The sequence below is a fragment of the Solea solea genome, chromosome 10, assembly GCF_958295425.1.
Source record: "Solea solea chromosome 10, fSolSol10.1, whole genome shotgun sequence".
Lineage (NCBI taxonomy): Eukaryota > Metazoa > Chordata > Actinopteri > Pleuronectiformes > Soleidae > Solea > Solea solea.
Genome location: NC_081143.1, coordinates 28,453,573 through 28,478,018, shown reverse-complemented (window position 1 = coordinate 28,478,018; position 24,446 = coordinate 28,453,573). Strand labels below are relative to the sequence as shown.

Genomic DNA, 24,446 nt, shown 5'->3' with positions numbered 1-24,446 from the left:
ATGAAGCAATCATCAGCTTCATCAGAGGTGGAAGAGGAGCCAAAGAAAATGCAACATCAGGGCTTCTCAACACTTTACAGAGACAAAGAATGGTGTCATTCTGGAGCTCAGTGTGCCTTGGGAAGAGCGGATGGAGGAGGCCTTTGAGCAGAAGAGGGAGAAGTATCAGGATCTTGTCAGTGACTGCCACAGACAAGGCTGGAAGGCAAGGTGCTTGTCTATGGGGGTAGGGTGCGGAGGCTTTGCGGGACAGTCCCTCTGCAGGCCTTCACTGTCTTCACTTTCCACTGCACTCAGCATCGCAGGCGAAAGGAAGAGGAGAGCTGTCTTTAACAGCACAGAGGCAACAGAAAAAGCCTCTTGGTGGCTTTGAATGAAGAGAGTGGATACATGGGTGTGCTGCCAGGGCACAGGCTGGGGACTGATCAACCTCTGTTGCCTGAGAGAGAGTGTCTGATGTTGGAAAGAGCCGAAACACCCTATAATCTCAGGATATTTGGACACAAAGTTAAACCACACAGAAAGGCTCTTGATCAAACCGAGATTCAAACCGGTTTGACCTTCTTGGTTGTTCCACCATCATTTCTGTGGGCTGAAGGTGAATACTGAAAAAGTGGGTCCGGACATTTTTTGGGTTTCTTTTTGGAAAATGGTTTTCTGATCACATGCCAAAACCAGAGGGAGATCTTTTTGGTCAGAGGTGGTCCCAACAGCTGTCCAGCCTTTGAAGCTATCTAGTTGACCACATCTTGACGTTTTTGAGTCAAAGCGTCAAACAAACAATGGCAATTGTTTGAGTCTGGCTGACTCTTACCGTGGAAACCAACCACAGGATGGTTTCTAACACTTTCTCACACATCAACAGCACACTGTCTGTAGGTGACAAAGTTTCAGTGGCCACAGTTTCCACTGTGTGAACGTACAGTTGTCTTCTTATAGAGTTTGTGTGGTCAGGCTGTAACAGAGCAGATGCATGTGTCTGTCATGGTTTAACCCACACTCACGCTCTCACTGACAAACACACACACACACATGCACACACACACACACACACACACACACACACACACACACACACACAATGTTAGCTATTTAAAAGATAAATAAAATAAATTTAAATAACCTTCACCTACAATATTTTAAGCATGTCTTTGCAGCTTAAACAGTCTTTTGACTGGAAACCAGGACTTTGTCTGGTAATCTGGCATACCGGGCATTTTCCTGGTGGGCCGATGCACCTCGAGGCCGGTAGATCAATGTCTTTTTTTCTCCCCTTAAGGCTGAGTGCTACTAACAGCGGCCCAATCATTTCTCTCTCTAGTCGTCCTCATCCCTGCAACAGCTCGATCTTGCATATACGTGTTGCATCATCAGGAGGATACAACCTCTTCTAACCCAGAAGGCGGCACAGGTTCAGGTTCAGGTCCAGGTTCAGGTCCAGGCTCTTGTCATCTCACACTTGGACTACTGCAACTCCCTCCTGGCCGGTCTCCCTGCGTGTAGCATGGTGGAGGTCATGTCATGGCTTCTTCTGGGATGGACTCATTCACCTTCATTGATGATGTAACACATGATGGCAGCAGCACAATGAACTCACAAGTCTACACAAACATTAAGTCTGCCAATTTAAAGATGATTGGGAGAGCTGCATTTAAAGATCTAAAGAGGAGACTGAAGGGAGTAAAGCCCCACAACAAACAACAAGTGAAAGAGGCTGCGGTGAAAGCCTGGAAGAGCATCACAAACAAGGGAGACATTTACCTAAATATCAACTTAACTTTATTCTTGCACAAAAGTCAAGCTCTTTCAATGACACATGTCAATTTAAGGCCATCTTCCAAAACAGTATCTTTATAAAGTACAGAGGAAGGCAAAAACCTTTACAGTGTTATAGAGAGCAGAGTAACCCAACGATTCACACAATGAGCAAACACGAGGCATCAGTGGAGAGAAAAAACTCTCCGACAGAACCAGACTGAACAGATGTGCAGCATCTGCCTCAGCCGGTTGGGGTGAAAGGAAATATGGGGGAGAGAGGAGAGGTGAGGGAGAGAAAGGACAAGAGGGAGGTGAGGGAGAGACAGAAGAGAGAGTCCAGGAGCAACAACTGTATCAAGATATACGTTTATACAAGACAGTTAGTCAGTGATGACATGTTTAAACAACTACAAGCAGCAGCAGAGATTGTTACAACTGCTAATGCTAATAATAATAATAGCCTCAAAACTGGATCTGGATCCTGCAGCCTGCAAGATGGGGACATGGAGAGAGAGAGAGGGGACAGGAAAGAAAGAACTAGGGAGAGAGAGAACACGGTTAATGACATATAATGAAGTCATATTCATACCGGGAGTGTGAGAGAGTGAGTGTGAGTGTGAGAGAGTGAATGTGCGTGCACCACAGGAATTCCCCCAGCAGTCTAGGTCTATAGCAGCATAACTAACTGAAGGCTCTGCCTCCCATTCTGCTCTTACAGACTCTGGAGACCACAAGTAAACCTGTATTTTGGGACCAAAGTGATATATTAGGGATATGTTATTTCAGGTGTGAAGGGGCCTGATCAGGATTTTAAATTGAATTCTAAATTGTGTGGGGAGCCAGTAAGATAAGATAAGATCAAATGATCCTTTATTTGTCCCGCAGTGAGGTAATTTACGTTGTAAAAAAATACAGTGTAGAGAAGCTAACACTGGAGTGATATGGTCTCTCTTTCTTGTTCCTGTCAGAACTCATGCTGCAGCATTTTGAATGAACTCCAGGTTTTTAACAGACTTGTTGGAACATCATTCGCTGTCTGCACGGAAAGGCGAGGCTGGAGTTTTGACATTTTCTCACTCTGGAAGGCATTTAAAAAAATATCGCTTCCGGTCCCTAAAACGCCTCCGTCAACACAAGCATGTGTATTCACCTAAACCTGTTTCCGTGTGGACGGGTCCCGAGGCAAGGCAGCTTTATTTGTAAAGCACATTTCATACACAAAAGCATTTAAGTGTGCTTTACATAAAAACAACAGTTAAATGTTGGAGACATTAACCCCAATTATAATACCCTAAATCAGAGTACCAAAAAATGCAAAGAGAGAAAAACCAACCAACAAAAAGCTCAAGTAAAGTAAAGTTCTATGTGCAGTGAAAGATTAAAATTTAAAGTGCTTTAGGAGAAGTTTTTAAACTGGATTTAAAAATAGTTTCATTTGGTTCTGATTTCAGTTCTGTTGCTTGTTGTGTGCAGCATAACAGCTAAATGCCCAACATATTTGGTTTGCACTCTGGGCTCGACTATCTGACCTGAGCCAGTCCATCTCAAAGGCGTCCTGAGTTTATATTCTTCTCATTAGATGTCACAAATGTTTACACACTGGAGCGTTCACAGCACTTTAGGCAGGATCACGGGAACAACTGTTGAGTTTCATTTGCAGGTCATGAAAATGCCAAATCCTGCTCAATCTGAAATTCATGAGTTCCTCAGATTTTAACCAGCGACCCTCTGGTTACGAGCCCAGCTGCCTTTCCAAGTAGGCCAAGGGCTGCCCCGCCTCAGTCGTCTACAGTAGAAGAGAATGTTGAAACATTCTAGTACACATAATCCAGCATGGCATGATGTGGCTGTTTACAAGCAGGAGTCCTGCATTGAATCACCTTCACTAACTCTTCCTTCCAGCAGCTCCAGAGGCAGCTGAAACATTTGGCTGCTAAGTAGAGCGCTCCAGCACCGAGGAGAATCTTGAGGAAGCTGACACCTCCTCCTCCTCTTCCTCCACCACCACCACCATAACCTTTCTTGTCTTCTTCATTAAAACCTACAAATGAAAAATCACAAGCAGCATTACAATGTGTCCATAGCTTTCATTAAATAACCAGCACACTGTGCTGGAGTGTTTGCTGTTGCTGATGTTATTACTGTGTTTGGTCTTTGTGAACATTCTTTCTTTCTTTGCCACATCTTTCATTTAAAAATGGGCTCTGTTAGAAACACAAGGGTGGCATTTTGTACTAGTGTTTCAGGGGCTCCCAACACACACTTTCCCTGTGGAGAAAATGCTTGTACGATTAAAAAAGACTGGCAGATTCACATAATCTCATTCTCATGTGGACAGTCCCTAGATTTCCTTGGTTTCACAAACCTTCACAAACATACTTGCTGGACAGACTGTAAAGCCCTTCGAGGCAAACAGTGTTTGCGATGTTGGGCTGTATAAATAAAACTGACTTCACTCTTGGACGAGAGGCGAAGTGTCTTCAAGAGAAACTTCAACTCCATGTGTGACCGACTTGTGTTTTGAATAACCTGTGGTCTGTCACGCGTCAAGGCTACAAACTGCATCGCATTCAATGTGAACACATAAAAGGAAAGAGCTGTGAGTGAACACTGACATTTACCTTGATAAGGCTGATCCCACCCGGACTGCCAGTAAATTTGCCTCAAAGCTCGTCGTTTCTTGTTGGCTTTGACCACTCTCTCGTCATTGTAGCTGTAGCTGTTGATATTTAACTGGCGGCTGAACTGGAAGTAGTCTTCCTCTGTTCCTCCCGTGGAGCCACTGTAGCTCTGCACTTGGTTGAACAGTGGCTGTGTTGAAGGTTGTGGGTAGTGCATTACATAGTAGCCCATCAGTGTGAGAAAGGTGGTGAGATCGAGCTGTGGGCTCTGCAGGGCTTGGATCAGTTCACAGTTGATTTCATACGTCCTGTCGGCACTGAAACTCCAAGAGGCGGCTCCATCATGCTGGGTGACGTACACTGTCTCCACCACCCTGGTTCTCGTCTGGTAACTGATGATGATGCGGTCAATGTTGTAAATACCACGGTTGCCATTCCAGCCATAATTCTCTTTCACATAATTAGGGAGGTTTGCAGCCCCCGGGTGGGTTCCTGTGTTCAGGTTTCCAACTACAAAGTACTCAACCTTTAAAAAACAACAACATTCAAGTGTAACTAATGCTCTGTCTTCTTTCTCTCCATAGACATATACATTATACTGCTTTGATTTCAAATTATAAAAGTGGATCTTTTTAAGAACATGCTTAAATGAATAATTTATTTCAGTGACCACAGTCATGATCTCTAGATGAAAGTACTTTCAAGTTTAACTTCATGAAAGGAATCGGAATTGCAAGTATTTCACGTTCAGTATTGTTATAAAACATCTTAACATTGACTGTATTTCACACCAAACCAAGAATAAAAGAATTCAACTGAACATAATGTACATCTTGTAAAATATGTTCCCATTTTGAAGAAAACAAGACAATAAATAAATAATTTCCCAGTTTTGGGATGAATAAAACCCACCTGCCTACCTAGAACACTGACAGTGGGTATTATCCAATAGGAGTGAAGCCTGTGAACATCCGTTTGTAAAACGTCAACTTGGCGACAAATTGTGAATCTGGAGGCTTCGACATGGGGTTCTGATTTTCATGGGTTACACCACTATCTGAGAGAGAATAATACTTTTACACCTCCACTGGTATCAGGTTGCAGACGCTCACCACAAAACCTGTAGCATCACGGGAAGATATGATCAATCTTACAGCGAGAGTGCTCTTTACCAAAGATAGTTACTCTAAAAGTTTAAAAAAGGAATGAAAGATAAAAACCAACAAAAGACGTCACAAACCTTAGTTCTGTCCTTGTGCCTCCTCAGCACAGGCAGGAGTTTCTCAATGTTGCCATACGAGTGGAAGCCACAGTAACCTTTGTCTGGTTCACAGTGTGGCACCAGCTGTGGAGGCAGACACACACGTCACATATTACAAACGTACAAAAAGAAAATAAAGTAAATGCTGTCAAGATGACTATATAGTCATATATAGTATACCTTCAATATGAGCACACGGTTGAAAAGTTCAAAGGTCACACAGCAGTTGGCAAACCAAAACAGGAGCTGAAGGCCATGACGTGGAAAAGGACGACCAAAGTCTGAATCCCTCAGCTGATCTAGCGTGCAGAGCTGCCACTGAACCATAGTGGGCATCCAGTGGTGTTTACTGGTCTTTGAAAACGGGGAAACTCATTTCAGACCCAGTTATTTATACTGTACATCAATTCTTAGGAAACACGGTAATTATGTAAAACTGAAATGCTATAATAGAGTATCAAATATCACTTTTTGGACATGCTATATTATTATCATCATTATTGTTGATAATAATAATAATAATAATATGAATAAACATGTTAAAAGTCACTCAATCGGACTTTTAACATGTTGTAAATGCATGCTGACCCACTGACCGACAGTCATGTTGTCTCTGAGAGCGAGCCTTGTTCCTCAAGCTGGTTCTCAGTGAAGGGGGTCGGCTGGGGGCGCCTTACGAAGTCCTGAACTTCCCCTCATTCAGGACCTCATTTATTCACGTAAAAACGTTGCGATTAGCGTTATTATACTAAAATAGAATAATGACAATCCGATTAAATGTAAAGTTATAATTCCTGTGCGGTGTTTTCTGTCTCACCCTCACTGTTCTTCCTCATTTACACAAGTGAAAGAAAGAGACGAGGACGAAAACAATCAACGGCGCCGCCCACGTCTGTGCGCGGGCCAAATGCGTGCTCGTTCACGTCGATGCGCGACGCACGTTCAAGTGGACGTCTCCGCTGCTGCGTCATTTGCGCGCCGCCACGCTCCTGATGCACTTCTTTTCCCGAAAGGCTATAGATAGATGTTTCGATTTCAGGTGAGTTTTGTCCCCCGAAACATCCACGGTAGCCTGCGCACACGTCACGCGTCACGGTACACGGGGAGCAGTTGTTAATTCCGCGCTGCGTGTGTGTTTCTGCGGTGAACGCTGGCCATTGTTTATGCACCTACAAATCCAATGCGGTTGGCGGCGGCGGCGGCCTGTGAAGCAGCCCGCTCGCCTGGTGACATGAGACGGAGAGAGGGTTTGGGGCTTTCGCTACGCTGGTGACGACACGGAGCATGTTGTACAATAACTCCGTCTCTGTGGTGGTAGGTCAGCGTGTTGTGGTCATGAGTTCACTGCGGACCGCCTCGTATCTTTTGTCAGGCAGCAGGTTTCCATCGACGTGGGTCCAGCGTGATGTAACGTCGGACGTGTTAGCATTAGCTAACAGCTACGGCTGCTCCCCACTGTGTGTGTGTGTGTCGTAGAGACGAATTCCTCTGTTGTCTTTACGTCTGTTATTTAAAACACTGCCGTCAAAGTACAGCTAATATTTGGTAAACGCAATGTTTTATGACAAATATTTGGAGTTAATTTGCTGTGTGTCTAATCGCTTCTCCTAACTGAACACTTAGCAACGTGTGTGTGTCCCTTTGCTGGTTAATTTCAGTGAAGTACCTGAATATCCACAGTTTGAGTTTTTAACCTAGTTTAACCTAGTGTATCTGAAGAACCTAACTGTTGTCTTTACTCTGATTGTTACTCAACTCTGTCTCACCTGTCCATAACAAAGATGGCACTCCTGTTTTATATAGCACTAAAACAAACAGGTTAACAACGTGCTGTGCACACAATTAAAAGACTTTTAAGAAATAATATTGACAAAAAGAAAGCTCAAAAAGAAATCTAACGAACCGTAATAGATATAAATGTTCTTCATTGAGCTAAACAAAAGAATAATTGATATAGAGGGCGCAAGGACCGACCTTAGTGGCGATATCTGTTTTACAAACACTATATTATTATTACTTTTGTTGAAATGGAGCCACAGTTTCGACCTCGGTGGCATTTTTAGCCCCGTCGTCACAACCAACCCGGTAGTATCGAAGCATTTCGGTCAGTGCCATAAAAGAACCAAAGTTCGGTACCCATCTCTAGTTGTGCTTTCCTCCACCTTGTCCCACACTGTCCCTTGTTCCGTCCTTCATGTAACGTCCCTTTTTGTCCTCTGTAGTCCCTGGATGATGACTGTACGCTGGAGGAGGAAAACGAGGGACAGGTAGAAGAGGAAGATGAAATCGATCAGTTCAATGATGACACATTTGGAGCTGGGGCCATCGGTGAGTTACATTTGATAAGAATGGAAATGTTTTCATCTTAAATAACAGTACTTAAAGCAGAACTGTGCATGGTTTTACCATAATTCAACAGCTTCAGAGTCATTATTATGGTCAGGGATGCTCAATCCCATATTATTGATTTGAATATCCACCTTGATGTTGACTAAATAGCCGGATCGGGTATCGGATAATGCGCCAACCGTTGTCAATCTATTCACTGCGAGTGCGACGCAAGCTACGTCATCCGGTCAGCTTGAGTCATAAACAGTTGTAACATAGCCAAATACAACACTACGTACTTAATCAAGCTCCTCCTAAAGCATCATGCTGAAGAGTGTGCAGGGTTTGTGAAAAATAGAAAAGGAGAAAAGACTGCAAACATGTAGTGGACTGCATGAAAGCAACACAGTTGTAGAGAGTGAGAAGCAGACTCATGTCAAGGCCCTGGTATACTCGGACTCATAAACCCAACCCAATATCTACATCAGTCTAGCTTTGTGTTTAAGTTTGAAAATACTTCATTATTCAACCCTGTTGATTCCTCCTTATAAACACGATGCCTGGCCAGCGTTTGCAGAGCACATGACTGATTGTCGATGAACTCTTTCTGACTCCTCTACTTCCAGATGACGACTGGCAGGAGGAACACAAACGCCTCGCTGGGCTCGTTGAGAATGTTGGGCTAGGAGGAGGAGGAGGAGTGATGGGAAGAGGATCAGATTTAGGAGGTGTGGAGGACATAACCTCCACCCGTCTCTCAGCGTCTGCGGGCCATCATCCCCTTCCCTCTTCCCTTCCCTCACTCAATTTCTCGTCTTCCTCTGTACTTCCTCCACAAGGTCAGTCATGATTTTTGTAATTTCTTTGTTCAAGTCCCCAACAAAGCAGTATAAATTTGACATGCAGTGTATATTAAAATTGTTATAAGAATGAGAATACATTTCTGCATTTCTGGCATTTGTAAACAAGTGATAGAAATATTGTCTCTGTTACTATGCCTGAGTAAATTTGACTAAATCAAAGGAGAAAAGTGAAATTTCCATCGTCACATGTTTTTGTATTTGACAGAGGATAACGCCATGCTAACAATGATTCCAGGCACACATATGCCATTTATCCCCTTCAGCAACTCCTTGACTACAAATATAACAAATGTGATTTGATCAAAGGGCAAAGCCTCCACAAAGGTTTTAGTAACCAGGCAGACACTCAACAGCCCTAAAAACAGCAAAACAAATGGATCATTTTGTCTCCAAATACAGTAGTTTTATTATACTAAACATATTCTTGGTGAGAAAATACAGTGAAAGTAATATAGAAGTAACAAATATGTAATACAAATATATGTATAACAAAGTCACTGCAGTTTCACGCAGCCGTGCAGTGATGACTCCGCCTGTGTTGAGTAGGTACTTTATTGTAGTGGAGATTCAACCTAAACCGTGCCGTGGTGAGGCCCATAGAGCCGGTGGAAACATACCATAATAGCACTCGAGGTGCTTTACAAAGTCTCAGAAATACATTCATAGAAAAATCGCAGAGTAAGACCAAGACATGAAAATTTCATTAAAATTGAAATGATTAGAAATAAAAGTGTGATTTGAAGATGAACAAAGATGTTTTCTTCAGTCTGTAGAATATCATGACTAAAGGTCAGGACAATATTTAATCCAAAATGGTCATTTCTTACACGTTTTGGCCCTGCGGTTGGCTGTATTGCAATTTTAATAAAATGTTGATTTATTGTTCAGCTCGACTGTGCAGCAAACAAAATAAACGTTTACTATGCTAGCTGATTGCATGATTGATGACTAACTTCACGGTTAATATACAACCACTACAAAAACCCAAATGAAAACTATATTTTCAGATGTAGAGGATCGAGGAGGAGGAGGAGGGGACTTGGCCGAGTCCCTGGCCAGGCTCATCCTGGAAGCAGACCCGGCCATCGCTGGCGTTGGAGCCACTGAGAGGCCCGCTCTGTCCCTGAGCTCCACAGGATCCAGTATATCTGCTCTGCATGGGCTGGAGCGACCCACAGTTCTGCCCCAGCTCTCCTCCATCCCTCATCCAACTCACTCACACCAGGCTCATCACCCCCAGCACCAGCTGCCTCCAGGACCCTCCACCTTAGGTGAGTGAATGCAGCACTCGTTGTGTTTCTCAGTCTGTAAACCAGGGGTCTCAAACTCAAATGAGCTGGGAGCCAACGAGCGTCTAGTCTAGCAGATTGATAGTTACAGCTGAAACAATTAATCGATGACTAAGTTAATCGACAACTATTTTGATAATCGGTTTGAAGCTTTTTTCATGATTAAAACAAGATTTCCGATTGTTTAAGCTTCTTACATGTGAATATTTCCTTAATTTCTTTGCTCTGGATAACAAAGAAATCATTGAAAGTGAATCATTTTGGTTTGTGGACAAAACAAGACATCTGAGAACATCGTCATTTCCAGCTTTGACGAACACAATCAACATTTTTTAAGATTTGCTGACATTTTATAATTAATCAATGAATCGAGAAAATAATCGACAGATTAATTGATTAGGAAAATAATCGTTAGTTGCAGCTCTAGTCACAGTAGTTATGAGCAGAAATCAGTCATGTCATTGATTTAATTTAGATTTATCTTCCGTTTGCTTCACGTATTTTCTAAATAGCTAAAAAATACACAATTAAAATGTATATAACTGGCACAGTGCTGTATATTGTCTGATTTCTCACTGTTGGTGGTGTTATTGCTCTGTAGCTCTTTTGGATTTGTGTACTTATGTACTTCTGTGTACTGATGTAACCTGTACTACTGCAGGCCCCCCCTCTGGCCCTCCTCCATCATCAGCAATGCTCAGCTATCAACAGCAGCAGCACTTGCTGCACAGAGGGTCTGCTCCTATTGGCCAGGTTAGTTTTCTGACCTGTGTACTAATGGCTCATACATTACTAACTCACCGATGACCTTCTTGTTAATGTCGTATATATTTTTCTGAAAGATCTTTTGTTGAATTCATAGGACTTGTCAGAATGTTAATAAAACTTTGTACAAACTTAATACTTTAATTATGACTTTAACTATTCTAAATGTTTTCTCTGTGAGCCATTGCAATCATTGATTGTGTGTCTGTGGTGTCTTTTCCTTCGTAGATTAACTCTCATAGTATTTGGGAGAGCAACATGGGGTTCGGGCCCGTCAGTGTCACCCCTGTACTGGCTACACACATGGAGGTAAGGCATACTCACACAACAGTTTCTTTAGTTTTACTCGCACTTTTTTCCTCAAGCAGCAAACCTGCAAGTGCATAAAGAAGAAGAAATGATTCAAACACACACACTTTTTTTTCTGGATAATATATAATTTGACCCAGTACAAGGAGACATTAAGAAAACATTATTCAATTGAGTTTAATGAAAGAATTTGCCTCTGTTTTTGTCTGTTGGTTTAGTTTTCTGGCTCCTGTTCTGATCTGAATCAGTCCGCTGTGACTGGGCTTAGCTTTCCCACGTTTTATGTCACTCAGTATATTTATGACTTACTGTGTTGGTCCAACAAACAGGACTTACAGCATGTCCTTAGTTTGACTGAAATTGTACTACACTGAGATTACATTTACACATTTAGCAGGCGCTTTAATCCTTACAAGAGAATTGAGCGTTGAACTGTGATGCTGCGTTGCTAACTTTGCACAACCTGCCAGGGGTGGAGTTGAACTTGTGACCATGTCGTCTTTGCACATCATTGACCCACTGAACTACCCGGCAGTATAGTAGAGATGTAGTACACTGTCAAAGACAAACTCATACTGTGATTTGGGATTAAACTCCTTCTGCATGTGGCACTTGACATGTTAACAACTACCAGAGTTATTAACCAGAAACTGCTCCTTACAAAAAGCTGGAGAGGAGATGTTTTGACCCTCCGTGGAGCTGAAGCATACACACTTCATTTAATTAAACATTACTTGTATCCTATGGGGTTAAATTTGTTCCAATAATATTTGTACATGTGCAGAGGGTGACCCACACGTGTTTCTTGATGTGAGTGTTTTGAGATCCATGAATAAAAAAATCACAATTGTAACTTGTATATTTACATTTGGAAAACTGAAAATTGCATTTGTGAATTGTGATTCTGCAAATCGTAAAAAATTGTAAAAATCAATATACATGTTACAAATGTTTTTATTTTTTTTATTTGTGGATCTAAAAAACACGCATGCAAATCCAGACATACGTGTGGATAACTCTCTGCACATACATGTCGATCCGTGCAACTTTCACGCAAAGACGGCCTCAAAAATCTGTAACTGTGGAAAGAGAGGAATGAGTGTGCTGGTGATCCACAAATGCAGAATCACAATTCACAAATGCAATTTTCAGTTTTACAAATGTCATATTATTTACAAATACACACCTATATTTATAAAAAATCAATATCCAAGTTACAAATGGGATTTTTTTTATTTGTGGATCTCAAAACACGCATTCAAATCCAGACATACGTGTGCATCACCCTCTGCACATGTACAAATATTATTGGAACAAATTTAACCCCATAGTATCCTGGGATGCTGAGAGTATTCCAATCATATAACATAGTGGAGAGACAACTGCAGCTCACATTATTACATGGTAACGTGCTTAGTACATGGAAACGTGCTGACTGTCACACAGACTGTTCCTGCTGTAAACTGATTACATAGAGAAAACTGATGTCACTGATTTTCTCTTTTTTTCTCTTGTACTTTCTGAAATATGATGCATGATATGACAAAGAATAGAATAACTAAGATTTAAGTTTTTGCAAATTCCACTGTGTCTCTCTTCAGGACAGTCCATTAATGTCTATAATCAAAGAGGTGGGTCTTCCTAAATTACCTCCTCATGGGCGGAATGATGAAGGGCGGGATTTGTCTGAGAGGGTTCCACCTCCGCGCTCTTCTTCCCCTGTGATTGGCTCTCCTCCAGTACGAGCTGTGCCTATTGGTACCCCGCCCAAGCAGCCAATGAGCCACAGTCTGAACCATCAGGTGAGACTGCTCTACCTCTCTTAACTCATGTTTATCTACCATGTATGAATAAATAAAGCTGTTGCCTGTAGACCTTGCATTCAGCGTTTCACTACAAGCTGGAGATGCTTAGGCAGAAGTTAGCGGATCAGTGTGGAGAAAGTGCTGAATGCTGATGTACAGTTCCATTTGAGAAAACCACTCCCAGTGTTTGGGATGTGTCAGTTTGTTCTACTAATGCTAGCTGTAGCCAGATTTGTGGACTGCAGCTTTTGTTAACCTCCTCTTGATGATGTGTGTGTGTGTGTGTGTGTGTGTGTGTGTGTGTGTAGAGCCACCATCCCACAGCTGTTCATGTGAGAGCTCCGGTCCAGCACAGATACCCACCTCCTTTCCCTGAGCGTCTTTCTCCAAACACCCTCCTCAATATAGCTGTGAGTTCTTCCTCTCATCCTTCCTCACCTCAGGTAGCTCTGTATGCACTCTAGGGCTGCAGCTTACCATTATTCTCTGTTGTTTGTTTGTTTTCTTGATTTATCAAATGTTGATCAGTGTTTCCCAAACCTCAAAATGCCGATGTTCTCAAATAAAATCGTTTTATATGGAGCAAAGTAATAAAGTAAAAAATATTCACATACAAGAAGCTGAAAAATGCACGGATTCATCAATCAACTATTGTGATGATCGATTAACTGCAGCAGCAATGTGGACGGTGGAAAATATTCTACTACTTCATTTTATGCTCAAAAACATGGCTTTAATGTCTAATATTGACTAAACAAAAAGAGATCAATCACACTGATCGAATCACAAATAAAATCAAACGGCAGTGAGAGTAAAATAGGTGATAGAGATGCCAAGTGAGCTGTAATGTCATCTGCACCCGCTGCTAAATATCAATAATCCACCCGCAGCAATGGGTTTTTCAACAGTTGATACCCGCACCTGCGAGCCACACAATCATCATTTATTTTATCAGTCTGCTGAACATATGGAACACAGCAGCTGCACAGATCGTCGACGTCAATTCATTTCTTTATGAAAAATAACGTTTTTTCTTATTTATTTATTATGTGAACTGTTTACTCTTAGGACTGCTCTTAAACTGTCTTTAATCTGTTTAACTGCTGGTGCAGTTTGATATTTACCATACAGAGCTTCATATTTCTTTATTTACTTTTTAATCTGCTGTCAGAACTCCCCGCTGTGTCGCAGTCCCTTCCCTCCTGGAGTCGGACCAGTTCTGTCTCAGATTAAACGGGCCCAGCTGCTCAGCTCTCAGGTTAGTACCACACAGTGAATGTTGGCTCACAAATCACACTTGAAAAGGGCCTCAGTCCTTCTTCAGTTCATACAGCGTAGATTTATGTTGTGGAAGAACGTGATGAAGATATAAAAGCTTGAGTGTGAGGCAAGTCAAAATGGCTCCAAGGCACAGAGAAAGTGCCTTGGAAAGAAAATCTGTGTAGCACACAAAATACACCTGTAGAAGGAGAAATGTGGCCTTGATACGGGAAGATTAATAAATCACTTTGGTGTGAATGTTTAGACTGAAGGCTTTAGGTTAAAGGTAAACAAAATGATGTTTAGATGTGCTTTTTATTAATGGTTTAACTAAGCTACACACGTCTATATGTTGAAACAAGAAATATAAGGAATAAGTTTTATTTTCCACTTCAATCTATAACCCAGATCTTTACTTCCTTGGTCATAATCCACTGCACTTGTCATTAGAAGAGTGATCTGATTTTGTGTCATCTCAATATTACAATGAGTGTTAAAGATGTTTTTAAAATGATGATGGTATGACACGTCTTGTTGTAAACTACGATTAAGAGGAAAGCTGTAGTGTGGCTGCCTTGTTCTGTAGTGAAGTGAAGTCGTTTCTTTTCAGAAGGCAACAGGACCTTAGTTTTGGCACCGACTTCATTGACAACAGAAAAAGACAGTTTTTCATCATATGATAATGAGATGATAGAGCCTGTGCACGTAACCCAGTAACATAGTTGTATGATGGCAGATAAATGGAGCCTTAGGGTAAAAATGAGCTGAGTTCACCTCTCTTTCCAGGTGGCTGGTTTTGCCCGCGGAGGGCCAGCGCCGCCATTGTTACCAGGTGGTGGTTTCCGGCCCTTCTTCGGTGGCCCTCCTCCCCCGCACGGTCACCGAATGGGCCCAATGGGCCCAATGCCCCCTCATTGTCCCCCCAACCACACACCAGCCATCAGGCACAACACCACCCACCTTCACCCTCAGCATCGCCGCATGCTCACCCAGCGCATGCAGAGCAGAGGAGGGTAAGAACGTGTGTGTGTGTGTGGTTGTTTGTGTGTTCGTGTGAGAGTGTGTGTGTGTGCTGCTGGTTCTTCAGTGAGAAAAAAAACATAATCGTTCCTTTTCTCTAGGGATCGTAGCAGGACTGGAGGGGACCGTCGCAGCAGGGACCCCTACAGTAATCTTATGACCCTGAAAGAAAAGGAGTGGGTAACCAAGATCCAGATGATGCAGCTACAAAGTACAGACCCTTACCTGGATGACTACTACTATCAGGTGGGTTCTCTTCCTCTTCTTCCTCCTCCTCCTCCTCCCTGTAGCGGCTGTGACACCCTCCTCTTTGCATCATCAAAAATAAAGTAAAAAAATATGTATAAAATTAAAAATAAGATGCATTACAGTGGAGATAAAAGTTGCTTATTTTTTACAGCTCTGGCAAACAGAATGTTTTGGAACCCTGATTTAAAAGTTGAAGAACTTTTCATTAAAGTGTATTTGCTTTGTTTCGACTCTGGGAAAAGTGAACTGACAGACCGACATCCTGTCAGATCACAAATAGGTTTAGTTAGTTTCAGTCAGTGAAAACATTGCTGCCAGTGGGCACAAAGGGAAAATAGGATTTAAACTACTTGACAAATGATTCACCCAATGATGTTTAAGTCTGTGATATCTGAAGAATCTGCTGCTGTATCTCGTCTTTTTTCCCACAAAGCCATTCTCTCTTGAACATAACTTCATGTCAAGACACTTGTGTGTTATCCGGTGTTGTTGCAAATTAAACAAGCTTGTTGTGGACGAGTGAGTGATTAACAAACCGTAGACATTGTTGCAGAATCATCTCATCACAGTATTTAACTGCATCATAATCTTATGTCATGTCTTTGCGTCTGCTGATAAAACTGGAAAGCACTTCAATGAACCATCATGGTACATATCTGACCTAAGACTCTCTGAGATGTCAACACTGTTTCAATGCTGTCACACTTGTAGAATTACTATGAAAAGATGGAGAAACGTCAGGAGAGAGAAAGAGACAGCAGCAAGAAGGAACACACCACCAAACTCATCACCCCGCAGGTTGCCAAGGTTGAACACACCTACAGACCAGGTACATAACCACAGGAGACCATAGTAACCAAGGATGGTACTTTGTATCTTAATTAGCAGTTTTGACATTAATCAATATGTTATATTTCATAGATGGATCCTTTTTTCTCTATAAGATCTTCTCACGTTCTTATGTTTGCATCCTTAATTTATTTCCATGTTATTTCCATTATTTAATGTGCGTTCAAGTGAGCTTTCATTAGTGAAAAGTATTCATCTGTTGCCGTGGTTAACCAACTTCACTTTTCCTGCAGCTGAGGGAATAATAAAACTATTTCCCTAGTTGTGAGAAGTAGCAGTGTTTATAAACGGACACCCCGACAGTTGTCTGTGAACAGTGTCCTCTGCACTGCTTCATTCACCGCCCGACTATATCCTCCCTGCTGCTCACTTGTTACTCATCACACTGTTCCCTTAAAGGAGCTGTGTGACTAATGATTCCTCGTGTGGAACCAGGAAAGGGACTGGGGGGGGAACAGTTCCAATATTCAAGAGGAATATTTGATATTACCGATCATGCAATCACTCATTTAATCGCTGGACAATGTTGTGAATTGTATCTTGTGTTTTGTCCACAGTTCAGTTTGCAGGCTCTTTAGGAAAGTTGACGGTCTCTAGTGTCAACAACCCCCGCAAGATGATCGACGCTGTGGTGACGACGCGTACAGACGATGAGGTCAGTTTGCATTTGAAAGCATTGGGGTTTCTTTTTGATAAAAGCACCGTGAGTTGATTTATCAACCAGGGTTACAATTCAAATTTGAATTGTAACAAAGAGAATCTAAATGAAGCCTGCTTGGCTCTAATGTCTTTTTGAATGGCCACATAAGCCCCGTGCACACATGGTGACCAGACAGTGACCAGACAGTGACCAGATAGTGCTTCATCACATGGATTTACACCTGGTATTAACATGCTTCTCCAGAGTCCACATCAAGATCCAACTGCTATACTGTCATGGTCGTCTCCCCCTGACGTGACCCCCCCCCCCCCCCCTCTGTGCGTTGTCATATCAACAGCATTGTTATTGTATGGGCTCCTTTTTGCTTTTGGAAGCAGTGATGCAATATTTCTGATTTGTTGATTGTTTCCAAACAAAAACCACAATTTTGTTGTTAAGAATGAAAGAAATGAAGCTGAAATCTGAGAACTTGTTTTTATTTTATTAATAAAAATAAAAACTCCATGAATGGAGTATTAAGATAGCAAGGGATGGATTGAATCAGTGAATAATTTGTGCATGTCTCTCTGTGTCCAGGAGAAAAGAGACAAGCAGGTGTGGAATAAGAGGAGACAGATTCTCTACACTGTGGAGAAGGTAGGATGATCACGGCTGCACATTTATAGAGTTCAGTGTGAGAGAGAGAGAGAGAGAGAGAGACGATGATAAACACACCGTCGTCATCCTCTCTCTCCAGATGTACAGTTTGCTGCTGGAGGTTCAAGACTTTGAGAAACGGTTTGTCCAAGCACCAGAAGAGGACAGGGAGGCGCTGCTGGAGCAGCACAAGACCAACACAGTGCAGCTGTGCAACTCTCTGCGGGAGAAGGAGTGGGACGACAGGTAGGAGGGGGGAGAGGGGGGAGGGGGAGAGGAAGAGGAAGAAAACAAACGTCTGCACATTACAGTTCCAGCTTTAACTCGCTTTCTCCTTCTCACTTTCATTAGAGTCAGTGATGAGCAGTGTGTGATGATAATGTCTGTGAGGAAGGGCAAGCGGCTCATATCCAGGCTCCTCCCCCTCCTGGCCTCACCACAGTCCACCGCCATTGTCATGGCGATTGCGCGCAACCTTCCTGCCCTGGCCAAGAAGGACAAGCAGGATCAGGTAAGCACTTCAGAAAAACACTGGGCTGCTGCTGCTGCTGCTGCTGCTGCTGCTGCTGCTGCTGCTGCTGCTGCTGCTGCTGCTGCTGCTGCTGCTGCTGCTGCTGCTGCTGCTGCTGCTGCTGCTGCTGCTGCTGCCGCTGCCGCCCTGTGTACCTCAGTACAGTGTCAGTTAACTCTTTATCTACAGGGAATTGTAATATGCACAAACGTGTGTGCTTCCCCTGTCCTGGAACCCCATGTTAGACACAAAGCCTCACTTTCACTGAAAACATGGCTGCTGCAGACACCAGAGAAAAAAAAAAGACCAGGTCATCAAATTCAACATTTTAGTGATTTAACCTCTAAGGAAAGACATGAATATTTTATTATTGTTTGATTATAAAAAGTGAATGACTTGAGGCCACTATGTGTAATTCTTTGTTGCATCCTTTCATCACAGGGTGGCAGCAGCCGTTAGTTACTGGATTTCATGTGTGTTTGCAGAAGTGATGAAAGAGTAGCTCAACATGCTGTAGATCCCACTAAAGTCATGAACTTCACCGGGGTGTGTGAATCCATCTTGTTGGCTCACCTTGCTGTGAACCCTTCATTATCTTTACCAAGTTTAGATTTTTCATATTCATATTAGGGCTGAACGATATGGACAAAATTTCATATCTCGATATTCATGTCAGATATCTCGATATCGATATGATACGATATGACTACGGGTTCAGTGAAAACCAAGCATTTTTCAGAAAAATAAAAACATCATGATACAAAAGACTGTGGAAACTTTCCACATGGAAAGTGCAGTTTTATTGATGAGAACTCACTGTGAGACTGTGTACACGGGTACCATGTCTTTTGCAAAGTCTGATGTTATAGCGTCTGTAACGCCTTTATGTCCGGTGGACGTCGACTCATACGGTGTAACGCTACTGAACGCATCAGTAAACACACTTTGCTTGGGCTTCTTTTGGGATGACTGAGAAGTCCCCGGTGTTTCTCTCATTGTATTACACTCTTCGTGCAGCACGCGATGGTGTTGTTTCAGGTGGTGAAACATGTTTGTTGTGCTACCTTGCTTCGTCGAATTTTTTCCAAGCACGACCTGCACAACACCTCGCTCTGGTTGACATCATCCTTTTTAAATCCAAAATATGATGATTTATGTTTTGGCACAAAATCGCCACCGGCCGCATTATCTTCCGCACTCACGTCACTTTCTTTCCCGCTGTGTATGTCGTGTGTGTGTGTGCGCGTCTCAGTCTCAGTGTCCGTCTCCCTCCCGCCCTCCTATGTTTGTCATTGGTTGGCTTCAGCTGTCGATCCACAGCAAGCATGAAATAAGGTTTGTGGTTGGCTGGCCGCAGTGGTGCATTCAAGGGCAATCGTAAAAAATTATATCGTTGCTTTTGCGATATGAATATCTTGAATGTTCATATCTAGATATCGATACGATAACGATATATCGTTCAGCCCTAATTCATATTGCCATTTGCTAGGGCCGGTCAGTATGGCTTAAAACTCACTGTGGTCTCATTTGCAACGTCTTGCTGTAACGGTTTATATTTCATATATTCTTGAGTTTATACATTTCTTTCTCCTTTTGCTCACAATTTAGAAAACCCCGCTCCTCACTGTTGAGGGTTATAAACAACGTACGGTGTCGGTGGTTAGAAAGGCTGCGGGGAAAATCCTTTTTTCTGCATTACGTGCATCTGCACAATATCAGAGCTCATGATTTCTGAAAATATACTATATACTAGAGCTGAAACGATTAATCTATTATTAATCGATTACTAAATTAATCGACAACTATTTTGATAATCGGTTTGAAGCTTTTTTCATAATTAAAACAAGATTTCTGATTGTTTAAGCTTCTTAAATATTAATATTTTCATTTCTTTCCTCTGGATAACAAAGAAATCATTCAAAGTTAATAATTTTTGTTTGTGGACAAAACAAGACATTTGAGAACATCATCATTTCCAGGTTTGACGAACACTGATCAACAGTTTTTAAGGTTTTCTCATATTTTATGGACCAAACGATTAATCGAGAAAATAATCGCCAGATTAATCGATAATGAAAATAATCGTTAGTTGCAGCTCTACTATATACTACGCTGATACCGGCGCAATATCAACTGTTGAGCAATATTTCGATGATTTGTCTCATGTCCTCACACAGAGACACTGAACACAGGAGCTCAGCTTCACGGCTGAGACACAGGCTGCTGCTGCTGCTGCTGCTGCCGCCGCTGCTGCTGCTGCTGCTGCTGTTGTTGTGGGCGAGTTAGTCTGCATTTATAAAACGAATCAATGATTATTATTTATTTATAGACTAAAACATAAAACAACACTAACTACTGAACTTGCAAACCGAGACGCTCGTAGTAGAGAAATAATGTGATCTTCGTGGTTTGATGGGCTGCGTGAGTCATGAGTGGAGAGAAGAGCCAGAGAAATGAGCTGTAGAGAAAAAACAAGCGATTCAGTTTATGACGTTGATTCTGTCGCCGAGCTTTGATGAATGTTTGGGACACGCTGGAAATGTAAAGTGTGTTTTTAATCCCCTCACACTCGCTTTCCTCAACCATGAAAACACTTTGCACCTTCAGTGTTGCTGCAGGTCAGGAGGTCAACATGTGTTACTGCCAAATTTCTATCATGTGTACCACACACACACACACACACACACACACACACACACACACACACACACACACACACACACACCTCATATTATTGACTCTTTAAAAAGTAGATTTGCGTTGAAGGTTCTTCATGTGAACGACATGTTCATGTACGTTCCTTCCACTGTGACGCACACACTCATATACAGTCTAATAGTATCAAAAGAGCTTTTTCGCTCGCTGCGCCAAGAATGTGGAACAATCTTCCACAGCATTTTAGACACGCCCCTTCACTGTTAGACACGCCCCTTCATTGTCCACTTTAAAACACATCTTAAAACCCATTTTTACTCTTTGGCTTTCAACCCAGTATGAGACTTTTTTTTTTTTATTGTATGACTTTCATGTGTTTTTTTTTATTAATACTTTCTACAGTATTTTATTGTTTTATAGTTGTCTAGGCCTATGATGTCATTTCTTATGTTTTATTTGTCTTATTTATCTCTGTTGTACAGCACTTTGTTTCAGCTTTATAAATAAAGTTGGATTAGAGCTGTTTGTTTCCAGTATTCCTATCTGAATTTATTTAAGCAGACCGGGACATCAAACAAACTTACAGTTGTAAATGCTTATAATAACGGCTTCATACTCCACAAAGTTTGAATGTTTGCTCTCGTTCACGTCCCTATTCTTGTTTATAAAGTGAGTGCACTCCAGTAAAGCAGCATGTGTCTCTGTCTTCCTGTCCAGGTGCTGTGCTGGTTAGTGGAGCCTGTTTCCACGGTGATTCAGTCACTGTCGAGCTCCGCCCTCACAGACTTGCTGCAGGAGCTTCAAGGCAGCGACGGACAACTGGTCACAGTCCTGCAGAACAAGGTATACAGACACTGATACTTCATCTCTGTTAGATATGGACTGTAAACACTGGTCAGACATACAGAGTCCACACCGGAAGTTTGAAGTCCCTTTAAAGTGATGAAAATAAAGTGTTCCTTATCCAATTGAAATGATTAAAAAAAGACAGATTGTTTATAAATGAGGTATCTGCTGTTCTTTCTGTTCTTTACTTCATTTCCTAATCTTTATATAAAGTGATGGATAATCATATAGTGATACATCATGATATGTGTTTTACTGCCGTCCCATAGAAACGTGTCCAAATCTATTAAGTTGTTATTATGATATAGTTTAGATTTCAGAGATGTGACGTGTGTGTGTTTGTGTCTAGTTTGGTGTGACACTGCTGTATCTCATCCTGAGTGAAGGAGAGAAGATGCAAAGCTCAGACCCCAACTGTCAACTGATGGATGACAATCGATGGTAAGCTCCCACTGTGTCTGTGACCTCCAACATGTTTCCTTGTTGTTCCCTTCAGTGTGCACTCACCCTCTCACCCTCTCACTCTCTCACACACACACACACACACACACACTCTGACTGTGCAGGACCGAGCTGGTGTTTTCAGTCACGAGGGAGTTGCTCAGTGTCCCGTCCTCGTCCCTCTCTGCTCCTCTCTTCACTCCCACCAACCTGCTCTCGCTCTTCTCTCGTTATGTGGATCGTCAGAGACTCGAGCTGTTACAGAACAAGCTACAGTGAGTCACACACACACACACACACACACACACCAACATGCATCATACATGTGTGTATAAATATAAATAACTCTGATATCCTGTCTACAGGTGTGTGTGAGAGATTAAAGCAGAATGATGGTGAGAATAATCCTGACATGATTAAAGGAACAGTCTGTGCTTCTTTGTTGTTTCTCAGGATCACTGCTCTGTCCAGGTAGAAGTTACCACAGACATCAACACAACCCCCTTCACACTCGATGCAGACTTTTGTTTTTGTGTGTCAGAGGTGTGTGTGTGTGTATGTATGTATGTACTGTATGTGTGTGTGTGTGTGTGTTTGCTTCTGGTAAATCCATGGTGGATCATTTTAATCCAGCAGAATTTCTTGTCACTTGTTTAGTTTCTGATCTGTGTGTGTGTGTGTGTGTGTGTGTGTGAGAGAATGTGAGAGAGAGAGAGAACAACTTCAACACAGTGTGTGTGTGTGTGTGTAAGAACTCTACAGTCTGAATGACTATTAAAAAATGAAATCTGCATTTTTAAATATCTTGTTTACGATTATGCCTGTGATGAACCTTCAAATTAAAAGTATTTCTATTATATAAGCTGTTTATCTGCTCTTTTGCACTCCACACTAACACCTTCAGAGCGTTGTCCTGTCCTCTCATGAGACGCTGAGCAAAGACTCGGTTTAAAAGGACGCGCATGAGTAAGAAGTTCATAACGTATTCAATACTTTTCAAACATAGTTTGACTCATTTTGTTGGAAATCACATGAAACGTAATGCAACCTTGAATAAACCACACTGTGTGTGTGTGTGTTTTCACGTATTGAATCAAGATAAACAGCCTGTCAAGGCTTTTATAGAGTTTTCAGTCGTTACCCTCAGAAGCATGAGAAAAACAATTCCAAGAATGGGACAGATTCATTTCTAGTTACATATGAACTGGAAAAAACATGTTTCAGCATCGATCAGCACTCAGAGATACATTCTAGCTCTAGACAGTCACTCAGACTCCATGTGTGTGTCTGTACATGTGTCCATAATATTCTCTCGACTTGTTGAACATGTTCAACGTCCCAAAAGTCACAAAATGATCCAATCAATAGAGGTCAATGCATCAGGTTAACTATTAACTTGGATGGTTTGGGTACGTTTGCTTCCACTGCCGTCTCCACACGGTGTCTACAGATTTCTGTCCCTGACCTTTGTCCTCCTGAGTCATTCTGTATCGAAGAATAGTCATATCTTCATACTTCTTTTTAAATACACTCCGTTTTGCTGATTTTTTTCATCTTTATCCAGATTATTCCACTGTCTGACCCCCGTGACCGATACAGTAAAGGGTTTTAATGTAGTTCTTACCCTTCTCTGTCTGAACATCATGTTCCCTCTTAGATTGTGTCAGGAATAATATCTGAGGTTTTTGTTGGCAGCGCTGTAAATCATCTGCACTCTGCGGTATTTTATTAAGTCATAGAATTTGAGTATTTTTGATTTGATTAATAGTTGATTTGTATGTTCTCTGTAACTGGCATAGTGTAGAATTCTCAAGGCTCTTTTATGGAGTATAAACAGGGGATAAGTAGTGGTTTTCTAAGTGTGTCCCCAGACCCACTTGGAGAGACTAGTGCGCAGTACAACAAGTACAGTGCCTTCTGGTTTAATAGTTTTTGTGCCTTCTAAAGGATGGACACACTCCTGTCTTCCAAATGAACATGTCATCAATAATCACTCCCAGCACTTTGTCTTCCAGCTTCTTATCTCGTCCCTGGAAACAAAGCTCAGACGGTCGTGACCGTGTCAGCGTCTCATGCTTCAAAAACAACAACTTAAAGGAAAACTTCACACATTAGCGTTTAGCTTTGTATCACGAGAACAGGGAAGTATGTTTGAGAACTTGTGCGTCTCATCGTCAGTTTCCTCAGAGTCCACAAATATCTTCATCCTTTTCTTTGTTACGTGTCCACCACTGACTCCTGTTACCAAAGACGGTGGACACTTTCTGGGAATGAGGTCCCGCCCCCCGACCAGTAGGTCTAAAAAGTGTGGAATTGCAG

The 24,446-nt window shown here is 42.0% G+C and overlaps 2 protein-coding genes across 6 annotated transcripts; one reads left to right on the top strand and one right to left on the bottom strand.

Moving 5' to 3' along the window:
• Positions 1-1,762: 1,762 nt before the first annotated feature.
• LOC131467094 (uncharacterized) lies at positions 1,763-6,691 on the bottom strand. 3 transcript variants are annotated; one of them, XM_058640820.1, is made up of 6 exons: positions 6,237-6,691; positions 5,821-5,994; positions 5,620-5,724; positions 4,380-4,905; positions 3,639-3,799; positions 1,763-3,544 (listed from the first exon to the last, which is right to left on the bottom strand). In XM_058640820.1, the coding sequence occupies exons 2-6, from the start codon at positions 5,974-5,976 to the stop codon at positions 3,491-3,493; spliced, it is 1,002 nt and encodes a 333-aa protein (XP_058496803.1). In that variant the 5' UTR covers positions 5,977-5,994; positions 6,237-6,691; the 3' UTR covers positions 1,763-3,490. The 3 variants fall into 3 exon arrangements, with proteins under 3 accessions (XP_058496803.1, XP_058496801.1, XP_058496802.1); XM_058640818.1 differs by having other exon boundaries at positions 1,763-3,799; XM_058640819.1 differs by having other exon boundaries at positions 1,763-3,799; positions 5,821-5,989.
• patl1 (PAT1 homolog 1, processing body mRNA decay factor) lies at positions 6,589-22,989 on the top strand. 3 transcript variants are annotated; one of them, XM_058640759.1, is made up of 20 exons: positions 6,589-6,679; positions 7,863-7,968; positions 8,595-8,807; positions 9,839-10,102; positions 10,782-10,873; positions 11,114-11,194; positions 12,796-12,996; positions 13,308-13,409; positions 14,171-14,257; positions 15,046-15,272; positions 15,381-15,525; positions 16,240-16,357; positions 16,935-17,032; positions 17,615-17,674; positions 17,775-17,920; positions 18,026-18,185; positions 21,558-21,683; positions 22,036-22,127; positions 22,253-22,402; positions 22,581-22,989. In XM_058640759.1, the coding sequence occupies exons 1-20, from the start codon at positions 6,665-6,667 to the stop codon at positions 22,600-22,602; spliced, it is 2,505 nt and encodes an 834-aa protein (XP_058496742.1). In that variant the 5' UTR covers positions 6,589-6,664; the 3' UTR covers positions 22,603-22,989. The 3 variants fall into 3 exon arrangements, with proteins under 3 accessions (XP_058496742.1, XP_058496740.1, XP_058496741.1); XM_058640757.1 differs by lacking the exon at positions 6,589-6,679 and adding an exon at positions 6,808-6,954; XM_058640758.1 differs by lacking the exon at positions 6,589-6,679 and adding an exon at positions 6,808-6,954 and having other exon boundaries at positions 22,493-22,598.
• Positions 22,990-24,446: the final 1,457 nt, after the last annotated feature.

Coding starts and splice junctions, on each gene's coding strand:
- LOC131467094 (XM_058640818.1), bottom strand. CDS start 5,976: ATGCCCACTATGGTTCAGTGGCAGCTCTGCACGCTAGATCAGCTGAGG. Junction 5,725..5,820: donor ACCGTGTGCTCATATTGAAG/GTATACTATATA, acceptor CTGCCTCCACAG/CTGGTGCCACACTGTGAACC. Junction 3,800..4,379: donor GTGGGATCAGCCTTATCAAG/GTAAATGTCAGT, acceptor TTTCATTTGTAG/GTTTTAATGAAGAAGACAAG.
- patl1 (XM_058640757.1), top strand. CDS start 6,925: ATGTTGTACAATAACTCCGTCTCTGTGGTG. Junction 14,258..15,045: donor CCCAGCTGCTCAGCTCTCAG/GTTAGTACCACA, acceptor CTCTCTTTCCAG/GTGGCTGGTTTTGCCCGCGG. Junction 16,358..16,934: donor TGAACACACCTACAGACCAG/GTACATAACCAC, acceptor TTTTGTCCACAG/TTCAGTTTGCAGGCTCTTTA.